General features: G+C 47.4%; 1 protein-coding gene across 1 annotated transcript in view; it reads right to left on the bottom strand.

Annotated features, from left to right (window-relative positions):
- Positions 1-13,421, bottom strand: part of lama1 (laminin, alpha 1) — a 470,787-nt gene that overhangs the window by 40,593 nt on the left and 416,773 nt on the right. The window contains exon 57 of the mRNA XM_072468337.1: positions 10,294-10,406. Within this exon, the coding sequence (XP_072324438.1) occupies positions 10,294-10,406 (113 nt within the window). The remainder of the gene's footprint in view (positions 1-10,293; positions 10,407-13,421) is intronic.

Consider the following 13,421-nt stretch of genomic DNA (forward strand, 5'->3'; position numbering starts at 1 on the left):
TTGCATGTGCATCGCCCCAGCAAAATATGTTTAAGCTGCTTTTCATTTGGAGTACTTTCTTGACAAACCACGACTGTGGAAATCTATTCAGTGCAAGTCAGCTGAAACATGAGATTTTCACTGTGGTATTTTGCAGATTAAATTAAAACTGATCACATCTTTGCTGGAGGGGGAGGCAAAAGTGTGTCTCTCTCCTCCTTCAGTTTTTCTTCACTGCAGATGAACCAGTGCCAGCCTTCAATTACTGGTGGTTGTCATGCACAGTGAGTCAGAAGGTTCAACTCCACTCCAGAGAGGATCATATAAGATTACGTAGGTAATAAGGCACAAGAACAATTCACCCAGCCCAAACAGTCCATGTCAGTGTTTATGCTCCATCTCAGCCTCCTCCTATCTGTCCTTATTTAAAATCATCATTAAAACCCACTATTCCTGGGGCCCTCAAACCATGGGCCGGATTGGGGGGTTACAGCGCAACCTTTTGATTTCACGATCTCGGAGGCAGCAATGGCGGTCATCAAGTAAAGCGGGCTAGTCCTGGGATCAGTACTGAGGCTCCAGAGCACGAATGCATGACCGCGAACTCTAAGGCCTCATCAGACTCTTCAAGATGGTTGTGGAGAAAATCATTGGTCCCCGTTCAACAGCTCCCCCTTCCCTCGCTCAACAACTCTCCTCCATCGCCCCTCTCACTTTGGGGTTGCACCAATTCTCCAACACTAAAATGGGGGTCACTATGGGAAAAAGTTTGGGAAGCACTGTTCTTTTCTCTTCTCCCTTACTAACTTACCCTTAAATATAGCCAAACTATATTCAATCATTCCCTGTGGGAGCGAGTTCCACATTCCCATCACTGTGGGTAAAGAAGTTCCTTCTGAATTCCCTATTGGAATTCCTGATGACTACCTTACACTGCTAATCTCTAGTTATGCTCTTACCACAGAAGTTTCTGTATCCGCTCTATCAAAACATTTCATTATTTCAAGGACCACCACCCCAGCCTTCTTTTTTGAAGAGAAAAGAGACCCAGCCTGTCAGTATTTTTCTGATGTACATACCAATGCACTTCTGGCATTATCCCCGTTACTCCCTGTGTCATTTGTTATAACCCGCACGGGACTTATGAAGTGGCAATGATTAAACTCCCCATGAACCTCGCCGAATATGAGTTCCCCCGTTAAAGTGGCGGGGAACCCTAAACCATGCATAGCTAAACCTCGGTACAATGTCAGCCAGTTTGGGTACCAACCAGGAAGAGTCCCGGCTGAGGGGCGGGATTCTCCGAGCCGAAATCGCAATCGGCGCGGGGGCGGAGAATGGCCGCTATCGGTTCCGACGCCGAGATGCGATTCTCCGGCGACCGGAGAATCTGCGCCGGTTGGGGGCCATTGAAAGGGCCCCCTGCGACGATTCTCCGCGGTCGACCGGCCGAGATCCGCCGGCATGGTTCCCGTATGGTTCCACCTGGCGGGGGCTCGGCGTCGCGGCTGCGGGGGCTGTCCTGGTGGGGGGGGGGGGGGGTGGGGGGGGGGATCAGACTCTGTGGGGGGGGGGGGGTCCTCCACGACAGCCAGGCCCGTGATCAGGGGCAACCAATCGGCGGGTGCGCACATTCCGGGGGGGGGGGCTATCTTCTTCCGCGTCGGGCCGCTGTAGGGCTCCGCCATGTTGCGCGGGGGCTGGCGCAAAAACGGGCGGCGACCGCGTGCACGGAGCCGTGGCCGGCCGCCGCACGCGTGTGCGGACCCGCGGCTGAAAGTGCTGGGGCCCGTATCGGCTGCCAGAGCTGCGTGAAGCGCTCCAGTGCTGTGCTGGCCCCTATGGGTTGCAGAATCGCTGGGCCAAGAGGCCCGTTAACGCTGGCATGAAAACTCTGCTGTTTACACCAGCGTCAACGCTTTGCTGCGATTTTGGAGAATCCCGGGCGTGATCTTTTGTGCTGTAAATAATAGTTATTGTAATACAACTTTATTTTTCTCTACAACTTGGTGTGGACTCTTTCAAGGTCTGCAAAACTGGCGACGAGATTCAATGTTTTTTTTTGTCGACGCTGCAACTTTGTTGGTTAAGCCACCTCACTAACCCTGCTGGATACAGGTCAGAATCCTTTCATTTATCATTCTTTTGCTCTGAAGATTAGATGTGTTTGATACCAATTTGGACGATTGGACTCAGTATGTAGAAAGAATATGCTACTTTTTCAGGGCCAACAGTATGACAGCGAATATCACCAGACAGTCATTTTGTTAACAGCCTGTGGCGCACATACTAACGATGTGATACGGAGCCTCACCTATCCTGCAGTATTGGACACTCATACTTTCGAGTTGATAGTAACACTCGTGGGGTAACATTTTAACCCAACGCCATCTGTAATTGTGTAGAGGTATCACTTTAATACTGCGGAAAGGAACCTGGGTGGGTCCACCCCACGCTTTTTGTTGAGATTACAAAAGATAGCTGAATTCTGTGAATGTGACCCGTCCCTGTCAGAAATCCTGTGCGACCGCTTGGTATGTGGCATTAATAAATGTGGCTACGCAAAATAAAGTTTGGGCCGAACCGTCCTTCAACCTGCAGCAAGCCGTGCAAAGTTCCCTGTCACGCGAAAGTGCCAAAGGAGAGGTACAGCAAATCCTTCCCTATCACGCGAATGCCTCAAGGTGCTGATGATCGACCCCCTCCCCCCCTTGACCAAGCATCGTACAGGCCCGGTGCATTGGTCGAAGACAGTCATCCGAATGGGATACCTCCCCAGAATCTGCAGAAGGAGAGCCAGGCCATTGTGGGACATGTGGTCGTGGGCCTCGACCTGAGCGCAAGCCGCTGGTTGGCCAGAGGTCCTGGGCCCCTGTAGAGGTAGGTGCCTGCCTAGGGCCTGTACTTTCCGGCTTGGCGAACCAGAGGAGGAGGATTGCATGCAGCTCACCTGTGTGGCGGAACCTTGTGTTGCACCCAAGAAAATCGCTGTGCAAGTGAACGGACACCAATAGGATATGGAGCTGGATACTGGCTCCCGTTGCAGGGAGGCAAATTTGCAACTGCATTTAGAAAGGAGTGCAACATTTGGAATTGAATGACACTGATGTGCCTCTTACTAATTGTAGAGAAGGGACATGGCCTCAGTTTGTTCAGCCGTGATTGGTTGAGCTGCCTGCACCTTGATTGGCAACACATCCTCCAAATGGAATCTGGGGACCTAAGCAAAGTACTGGAAAAGTAACCTGAAGTCTGTCAGCCTGGATTGGGAAAAATGAAGGGTACTGCGGCCAAAATCCATGTCGACTCAGGTGCGCATCTGAGACATTTCAGAGCCCGCCAGTCCCTTATGAATTGCTGGCAAAAGTGGAGGCCGAGCTCAGCCGGCTTGAAGAATTTGGGATCATCCGGCCCATGCACTTTGCAGATTGGGCAGCCCTAGTGGTCCTGGTATTGAAGCCAGACAAGACGGTCTGGTTATGTGGGGATTATAGCTGACGGTAAATACAACTTTGCGTTTGGACTGGGTTGGTGAACTATTATGACAAGTTCAGCCTGAAACTCGTGACAATGCTGCCCTCCACCTTCTGCATCTACTTTTGAAGAAAAACCAAGAGTAGGCATGGCACAGGCCACAGGAAACGCCTTTCAGACAGGTGAAGAAACAGCTTTTGTCTTCCGGGTTACTGACTCACTATGATCCCACAAAGCCTCTCATCGTCACTTGCGATGCGTTGCCGTACGGCATTGGGATCGTCCTGTCTCACAGGATGGAAGATAGCAGAGAGCGGTCGATTGCTTTTACCTCCCGAACGTAAATACACATAGATAGAAAAGGAGAGGGCAGCACGGTGACACAGTGGTTAGCACTGCGGCCTCACGGCGCCGAGATCCCAGGTTCGATCCCGGCTCTGGGTCACTGTCCGTGTGAAGTTTGCACATTATCCCCGTGCTTGCGTGGATTTCGCCCCAACAACCCAAAGATGTGCAAGCGAGGTGGATTGGCCATGCCAAATTGACCCTTAATTGGGAAAAAAATTAATTGGGTACTCTAAATTTATTTTAAAAAATAGATAGAAAAGGGGGGTCTGGCAGTGGATTTCGCAATAAAGAAATTTCACCAATATGTGTAGGGCCATCATTTCACCATCATTGCCGACCACAACCTGTTGTTCGGTTTATTCAAGGCGGACAGGGCCATCCCGCCTATTGCTTCCGCGAGGATCCAGCCGGGGGCCCTTTTGTTGGCCGCTTACGACGACTCTTTCAAACATAGGCCGGGCACTCAGAATGCGCACGCTGATGTGTTGAGCGGACTACCCTTGCCGACTAGCCCCCTGTCTCCTCCCAGGACGGATTAGTTGTCGCCACCCTTAACTTTCTGAACTTGTTCCCGGTCACTGTGTCTAGCATCTGTGAGTGGACCTGGTTCTTTCCAAAGATTGACATCTCGTGGAGTACGGTGGGGCAGGATCAACATCTCCCAGGTGAATTACGGGCTTTCTCATCCACAATGTCCAAATTTAGTGTGGAGGATGGTGTCCTGCTTTGGGTTAAATGTGTCATCGTCCCGGAAAACAGTCACAGTTAGAGGGGCGGGGGGGGTCAAAACTGAAAATGTTAGCACGCAGCTGTTTGGTGGCCGGTCCTGAATGCTGACATTGAACAATTGGCCCAACAATGTACTGTCTGTTAGGAGCACCAGAAGCTCCCGCTAGCCACACCCCTCCATCCTTGGGAATGGCCAGGGGGGCAATGGGCACGGTTGCACGCCGATTTTGCCGGGCCCTTTCAGGGGTTGATGTTCCTCGTCCTAATTGACTCTTCCTAATTCCAACTGACTGGAGGTCCGCAAGATGGGAGCAACCACCTCCCGGGCAACGCTTGAGAAGCTGAGTTTGTCTTTTTGTACCCATGGCATACCCAAGGTGTTCGTCACTAACAATGGCACACCTTTGGTGAACAACGAGTTCTCTGACTTTCTGAAGACCAATGCGGTGTGACATATTCGAACCGCCCCGCACCACCCGGCTTCGAATGGGATAGGGGAAAGGTGTTCAAAAGCGCGTTACGAAAACAGCCTTCGGGTTGACGGACACTTGGCTGGCCCGGTTCCTGTTTTGCTACAGCGCACCGTGACTGGGGTGGCCCTAGCTGAGATGCTGATGGGACGGAAACTTAGGGCCCGCCTGAGCATAGACTTCTCTGACATCGGTGGGAAGGTGCGCCACAACGAGGACCTGCAAGGGCGTTGCCCCGTTCAACGGTGACCACCCAGGCTCTTTGTACCAGGTGCCGCAGTGCATGTCTGAAATTTTCCAGACGGCGCCCAGTGGATTTACTCCTTCATTATCTCTCTTTGATTATGACTGCTATAATTGGCGCATCCCAACCACCCTGACTTGAGTCATGTAACCGTCCACCGTCAAACAGCACAGGTGGTTCGTCTTGTTGCTGTTTGTGAGATCTTGCTGTGTGAAATTGGACCTATCAATGATAGCAGCTGCACTTCCAAAAATAAATCACTGATTACAAAGCACTTTAAAAAGGTTCACAGACACAACATCAATGCTCATTCTGTCTTTCACGTTGCAACCAAGATTGATTTAATTGCCTCCCACCATAACACAATCTTCCTCTGTCACTAAAACTGTGAAGCCCCTTTCACATTCTTCGTCTTAACTTTTCTCCTCCCATATGCTGAGGGACTGCTTCCCCTTGTCGACGAGTCGAGGACCAGGGGGCATAATTGCAGTGTAAGGGGTCGCCCATTGTGACCGAGATGAGGAGGAATTTCTTAACTCGGAGGGCAATCTGTACTGCAGGTGGCTGTAGAGGATGGGTCATTAAGTATGTTCAAGGCTGAGATAGACAGATTTTTAATCAGTAAATGAATCAAGGGTTACGGGAATAAGGCAGGAAAATGGAGTTGAGGATTATATCAGATCAACCATGATCTCATTGAATGTTGGAGCAGACTTGAAGGGCCGAATAGCCTAGTACTGCTGCTCTTACATCTTATGGTCTCATATCCAGATTTTTAAGCCAAGCACGACGTAATCTAAATTCTACTTTTTAATTTACTTCATGCCTCTTTTCAACCCTGGTGCAGTGCTTCCCCTGGATTCCAGAAAGTAAAATAAAGCAGTCAGCAAAAGCTGCCCGAGTGGCAAGCAGAGAACAGGTGGGCCGAAGTCTCCTTCAGTGCTGCATCATTAGACGGTTCTATGAGTGATGGCCAAATTTCCCTGCAGAAGTGATTACCTCCTCTCACTGACAATCGAACCAAGATCCAGAAACAGATTTAAAATAATGGGTAAAAGAAGCAAGAGTGATAGTAGAAGCCTTTTCACGCAGCGAGTGGGTAGAATCTGGAATGCATTGCTTGAGAGTGTGGTGGGGGCAGCTTCAATCAAAGCATTCAGAAGGGAATTAGACTGTTATCTGAGAAGGTAAAATGTGCAGGACCGTGGGGAGCAGACGGGAGAATTTAAATAAGTGAATTGCTCATTTGGAAAACCAGTGCAGGAACAATGGGCCGAATGGCTTCCTTCTGCACTGTAAAATCTCTGTGATCGCAAACTGTGTATAAATTTGCTCCACGACGCTGAGCAGAGCTTCAGAACGTTAACACAGAACAGCTCAGCGCAAGCTATTCAAGTAAACCCTTTGAAAGGATGGGCTACGTTTCTGCACTAACTCCTGCTATTGATTGGAAAGGCGTCAAGGCCAGTTGTGCACGCACACTCAGCCTGCACCGTGGTCCCCAGAGCATGCGCAGATTCACAACTGTGTCTCACAACTTTTGGAAGCTGGTCCCAGCTTTCGAGAGGATGCTTTACACCCCTGCTTTTGGGGGCAAGAAATGATGCTCCATTAATTCAGTTGTTTTATTGATTAATTCGGGGGATGTGGGCATTACTGGCCTAGCCAGCGAGTAAATAAACGTCACTGAACGTTTTATAGCTCCTGCCACACCAACATTACTCTTGTGGACAAATATAAATAAAATCCACCTTGTAAATAGAGCGGCACGGTGGCACAATGATTAGCACCGCTGCCTCATAGCACCAGGGACCAAAGTTCAACTCCAACCTCGGGTGTCTGCCTTTATGGAGTTGGCATGTTCTCCCCGTGTCTGCGTAGGTTTCCTCCAGGACTCTCCACCTTGATGAAAAATTCTATCATATTATGGTCGCTCATCCCCAAGGGGCTGATCACAACTAGTTTACCAATGATTCCTTTCTCATTACACAATACCCAGTTTAGGGTGGCCTGTTCTCTCATTGGATCCTCAACCTTTGGGTCCAGAAAAGCATCTCGTATACACTCCAGCCTTTCCTCAACTTGTTAATTTGATTGGCCCAATCTATATGCAGATTAAAATCGCACATACACACAGATGTCCCTGGGCGGCAGGTTGGTGCAGTGTTTAGCACTGCTGCCATATGCCACTGAGGACCGTGTTCGATCCCGGCCCCGGGTCACTGTCTATATGGACTTTGCACATTCTCTCCGTGTCTGTGTGAATTTCACCCCCACAAACCAAAGATGTGCAGGGTAGGTGGATTGGCCATGCTAAATTGCCCCTTAAGTGGAAAAAAAATAATTTGGCCCTTTAAATTAAAAAAATTTTTTTTAAAATGACAGATGTTCCTTTATCACATGCGTCTCTAATTCCCTGTTTAATGCCATCCCCAACATCACCATTACAGTTTGGGGGTTTATACACAACCCCACTTACGTTTTTGCCACTTGGGATTTCTCAACTCTACCCACATAGATTCTACATCGGCGGAGCTAATATTCTTCCTCACTAGTGCGTCAATTTCCTCTTTAACCAGCAATGTAACCCCACCACCTTTCCTTTTTTCCTGTCCCTCCCAAATACTGATTACCCATGGATGTTCAATTCCGATCCCTGGTCACCTTGCAGCCATGTCTCTGTAATCCCGACTATATCATACCCATTTACATCTCTTTGCGCGATTAGTTCATCCACTTTATTGCAAATGCTTTGCATGTTAAGTCACAAAGCCTTAAGACTTGTCTTTTCACATTTCTTGTCCTGTCCCATTATTTTTCTCTGAGGCTCTGTTTAATTGTGGGCGTTTATTTCTCTGCCTATCACTTTTCTTATTCCCCTTTCTGTCTTTTGTTTTTGTCTGTTTCTCCTTCTCTGACCCCTTGCACAGGTTCATCCCCCCTGCCTGCCATTTTAGTTTAAACCCTCCCCAATCACACTCGCAAATACTCCCCAGGTCATCAGTCCCAGTGCTGCCCAGGTGTAACCCGTCGAGTTTGTATTGGTCCCACCACCCCCAGAACTGGTCCCAATTTCCCAGGAATCCTAAACGCTCACCCTCACACCATATATTCAGCCATGTAGTGATCTGTTATATCCTGGCACTGGTATTAATCCTGAGATCACATTTGGAATGGTCTCAATTTAATTTATCATTTGACAAGCATGGGTTTCCACTACATAGGGGCTGGTTTAGCACAGTGGGCTAAACAGCTGGCTTGCAATGCAGAACAATGCCAGCAGCGCGGGTTCAATTCCCGTACCGGCCTCCCCGAACATGTGGCGACTAGGGGCTTTTCACAGTAACTTCATTGAAGTCTACTTGTGACAAGCAATTATTATTATTATTATTACATAATTTTTTTTCAGCAGGTTCATAGCCAGCCTGATTAACAATGTGGTGGAGCTGGGATGCAGAGGGGCTCACAGTGCAGGCGTGGGGGTGGGATGTGGTGGGATGATGGTCGGGATAGGGGGAAAGACGGGAGGAGTCATTGCTTGCGAAGCTACAAACAGTTCGCTCGTTGCGTTGGAGTCGAGCACTCCAGCTGTTCCTGGCCCACAAGCAATGCTGTAAAGGTGAAGTTTAGCAATCTAGCCATTCTCACCTAATCGGTTTCTTTCTCACCTAATGGGGCTAGTTTAGCACACTGGTCTAAATCGCTGGCTTTGAAAGCAGACCAAGTCAGGCCAGCAGCACGGTTCAATTCCTGTACCAGCCTCCCCGAACAGGCACCGGAATGTGGCGACTAGGGGCTTTTTAACAGTAACTTCATTTGAAGCCTACTTGTGACAATAAGCGGTTTTCATTTCATTTTCTTAAAACCTGAGAAACAGAAGTGGGTTAAAAACCATTTGTAAGCCTCCTTAGAAGTTATTTTCATCTGACATTGACCAGACATGCCTGGTGGGAGTGGGTTGGTCATCTGCTCTCCAACTTGCATTCGGCAAGTGGCAGGTTTGAATCTGTTACGATTTTAACTTATCACCTGACCCAAAACCACCTGTCTTTTTGGGGTGGGAGTGAGGGGAATTCCAGGTCTTGCCTGCCGGTCAACGGACCTGTTAATGGTGACGATTCCCGCAGTGGGCAGGATAGGAAAAGTATCTAACGTAAAACATCATGGACGTCAGCTGACGCCAGAATCAGGAAACGCGATTTGGCGGTGAATCGATTTGGACGCCAAAATTGTGGCAGGCGCCGGTTTCTCGCCAAATCGAAATTCTCCGTTGCCAGAAACGGAGAATCCAGCCCTATTAGTTTATCCACTGATTTAGAGGTTTTTCTGGTGCTGTCTAAACATAGATCCATCTCCTCTTGATAACATTAATCAAAATGTAAGACCCATAGATTAACAAATTCTCCAATCTCGGGGGCTCTACATTGTGACTTTGTTTTGTGGTTGGGTGCGATTAGATATTTGCACAGGAAAACCACTTGACAGAAACGTTACCATTTCATATCTATTTATGGAGCAGGGACAAGAGCATCCCCTACTGGTTAGAAGATTGAAAAACAGTGTATGTTTTGACGGATGAAGAGGCGCATTGTTGCTTCATGATCAAAAAAGAAAGCGCAGAGTTTTAAATTAAAAACCAGTCTCTAAAAAGGTCACAAATGGTAAATGAAAACAGACCATGCTTGGAAATGGCACGTCCGGCAGCATCCGTGTGCGAGAGAGAAACAGAGTTAACGGGCCAGTTAACACCACGTGGTTTCCACTGGAGGAGGCAGCTCGCCATTGCCACTGGTGGGATCCTCCGGTCGCACCGACGTCTACGCCATTTTGTGTGGCTCGTCCGCCTTCAGTAGGACCAGAAGACTTCACCGGCAGGAAGGGCTGGGAAATCCCACCCAACCTTTCAGTCCGACGGCCTTTCATTGAAACTGTTTCGCTCTCCACCAGGAGCATTTACTGTTTTATCTCAGGTTTTCAGCCCCTGCAGTATTTTTCTTTTCCAATAAAGGTTATTTTTGCTGTTCACAACTATCAGACTAAGGCACTTACTTTCTCTTGACCGTATTCTCATCGAGGGAGAGAACCATGTGACTGCCTCGTGCAAGTCCAAACTGGTAAGCGTCGGAAACAGTGCCTGGTAGTTCCTCCACTGCACACTGCGACTGTGGGCCAAAAACAACATGTGCAATAAAACATTCAAAAGAAGTGTTTTTAAGAAAACAGGGTGGGATTTTCTGCCCCCCCCCTCACTCCACGGCGTGCTTTGCGGCGGCCCATCGTTGTTCAGCGACGGAACATTCCACTCCCGCTGTTGTCACAAGGGTTTCCCATTGCTCGCACCTCCACCGCCAGGGAATAGCTGGAAGGCCCTGCCCCTCATCATTTGTGTTCCCCCCCCCCCCCCCCCCCCCCCTCCTTCTTAGTTAGACTCCGTCGCAGTAACTTCATTCAGGATGCCGCGCAGGGGATTTGTGTCCCAGTCTTTGACAACATTCTTTTGAACCAGCTGCTGGGGAACAATCCGCCTCCTGACGGCCTTCTTCCCGCCCCACCCTGCAACTCCCAGGAAAATTTCCCCATCTGAATGAGAGAATTGCCCCCCATCATGAATGAGACAAACTATTCCCAACGAGGGAAGGGAGACTGGTTGGGGGAGAGTAACAGAGGCGACACGTATTTCTTTACACAGCGGGTTTCCTTGTGCTGGAGTGCACTGGCCAGAAGGCTAGAGGAGGCAGATTCAGTAGTAAGAGAATTGGATCAATATTTGAAGGGCTATGGGGGAAACAGCAAGGGAGTGAGATCATTGGATAACAAAGAGTCAGCATATTCACGGTGGACTGAATGAGCTTCTTCTGTGCTGTGTTACTCTACGATCCTCGGACTGGAGGCAATTTGATGCCACTCCGCTCTGAGTTGAAAACATTTGAAACATTGCAATTTGAAACACAAATGGTATCAATATGCAAGTTATATCGATTATATGTAAGTTTCAACAATGACAAAAGACGCAGGTTTCTATTTGACTCGATACCATGGATAGCAGTATATGTAGAGTGCTGTATATTCTCAGCTGGTACAACTGTCAGACCCTTTTCTGTCAATTGACCTTTTCTTCAAAGAGCTCCTTTTTTGTGTGGTTAGTTTTTAATGTTCCGACCACACAGGCAGGCTTTTGTGCTTTTGCCTTGCACAGTTTCAAAAGTTCCCAGACCCTATCCCCATATCACTTGATATCCTTATTTTCCACCGAATGCAAAAGTCAAATGCAGTAGGACTAACTACCGGACTGAGATAGTCTCAAAACGTCTCCTCTGGTTTGCTTCGGAGTCAGCAGGATGGATGCCGACTGTCGTGTGAGATTACCCTTTAAGAAATGGGTGTTTAAGAAATGTACCTTTAAGAAATGGAGCTGCCCATGTTACTGGAGTGATGTCAGAGTGTGGGTGGAGCTGAGTTCCACTTCTGCTTTTTAGTTTCAGTTTGAGTAAGAGCTTGGGTGTGTCTGTGTTTTTCAGTGAGTTGAATCTGAAGTTAAAGGTGAGCTGCACTGCTGTTGATCTCTGCCATCCAAAGACTATCTATGGATCATTTGGTGAATTCAGAAGAATTACAAATGTTTTCAGTCTTGAATGTAAACCCTAATGTGCTTCTGTTTGAAGGTTTGTTAAGTCTTTTGGATGTTAAAAGGACAGCATACAGATTACTTAGTGTTGTATTCTTTGGGGGGTTAAAACTGCGAGATTAGCAGCAGAAATGGCAGATGATTATGAATTAGTTCATAAATCAAAGCTTGGTTTCCAACATCAGTTTCAGCCTGTGAGGGATAGAAACTGGGGACATGAAAAATACTCAATTGGTAAAAGTAAAGGTGATCTGATGGGAGATAATAAGGAGAGTGTACCTCAGATGAAAAAATAAATCCAGGAGGGTGGAAAAGAAATAAAAAGTTTCAGATGTTTTCACTGTAATAAACTAGGCCATGTAAAGTCACAGTGTTGGTGGTTGAAGGAAAGCACTAGGAAGGCTGATGTGGTAAAACAGGATAAGACAGTGGACCTAAGTGAAGAGAAGGAGGTGCGAAAGATTGTACAGCCTGATCAAGAGGTGATTGATAAGAAGGTGCCAGATCTCTTTGAAGAATTTACATGTGTGGGTAAAGTTTACTCATGTGTATCAGGAGGAGTAGGTAAAGAAGTCACAATTTTAAGAGATATGGGAGCTAGTCAATCTTTAATGGTAAGAGATGAGGAGTTATGTAGTTTGGGAAGAATGTTGCCAGAAAAGGTGGTAATATGTGGAATTCAGGGTGAGAAGAGTAGCGTTCCATTATATAAGGTAAGTTTGGAAAGTCCAGTGAAGAGTGGTGAAGTGGTAGTAGGGGTAATAGAGAAACTATCTTGTCCAGGAATACAGTTTATCTTGGGTAATGATATAGCTGGATCGCAGGTGGAAGTGATGCCAACTGTGGTTGATAAGCCAATGGAAAATCAGACAACTGAAGTGTTGAAGGATGAATATCTGGGATTTTTCTGGATTGTGTAGTAACAAGGTCGCAAAGTCACAGGTTAAGACAACAGGATAAATCAAAGAGTGAAGATGAAGTTGAAGTGCAATTATCAGAAACGATTTTTGATCAGATGTTTGAAAAAGAACAAGAACAGGTGTAGGATGAGGCGGATATTTTTAGTTCAGGAAAATTGGCAGAGTTACAACAAAAAGATATAGAAATAAAACAAATGTATCATAAAGCATATATTGAAGAGGAATCTGCGTGTATACCAGAGTGTTAGTATCGTAAAATAATGTCTTGATGAGAAAATGGAGACCTTTACATATGCAGGCGGATGAAAAGTGGGCAGAAATTCATCAAGTAGTATTGCCGGTAGGGTATAGAAAGGAGGTGTTGCGAGTTGCACATGAGGTACCAGTGGGTGGTCATTTGGGAATAAGGAAAACTCAAGCTAAAATCCCAAAACATTTTTATTGGCCTGGACTACAAAAAGATATAGTTAAATTTTGTCAATCATGTCACACATGTCAAGTGATAGGGAAACCTCAAGCAGTGATAAAACCAGCGCCCTTAATACCCATTCCAGCATTTGAGGAACCTTTTACAAGGGTCCTAAATGATTGCGTAGGACCGCTTCCTAAAACGAAAAGTGGGAATCAATATC

This window comes from Scyliorhinus torazame, chromosome 11 (assembly GCF_047496885.1).
Source record: "Scyliorhinus torazame isolate Kashiwa2021f chromosome 11, sScyTor2.1, whole genome shotgun sequence".
Classification (NCBI taxonomy): domain Eukaryota; kingdom Metazoa; phylum Chordata; class Chondrichthyes; order Carcharhiniformes; family Scyliorhinidae; genus Scyliorhinus; species Scyliorhinus torazame.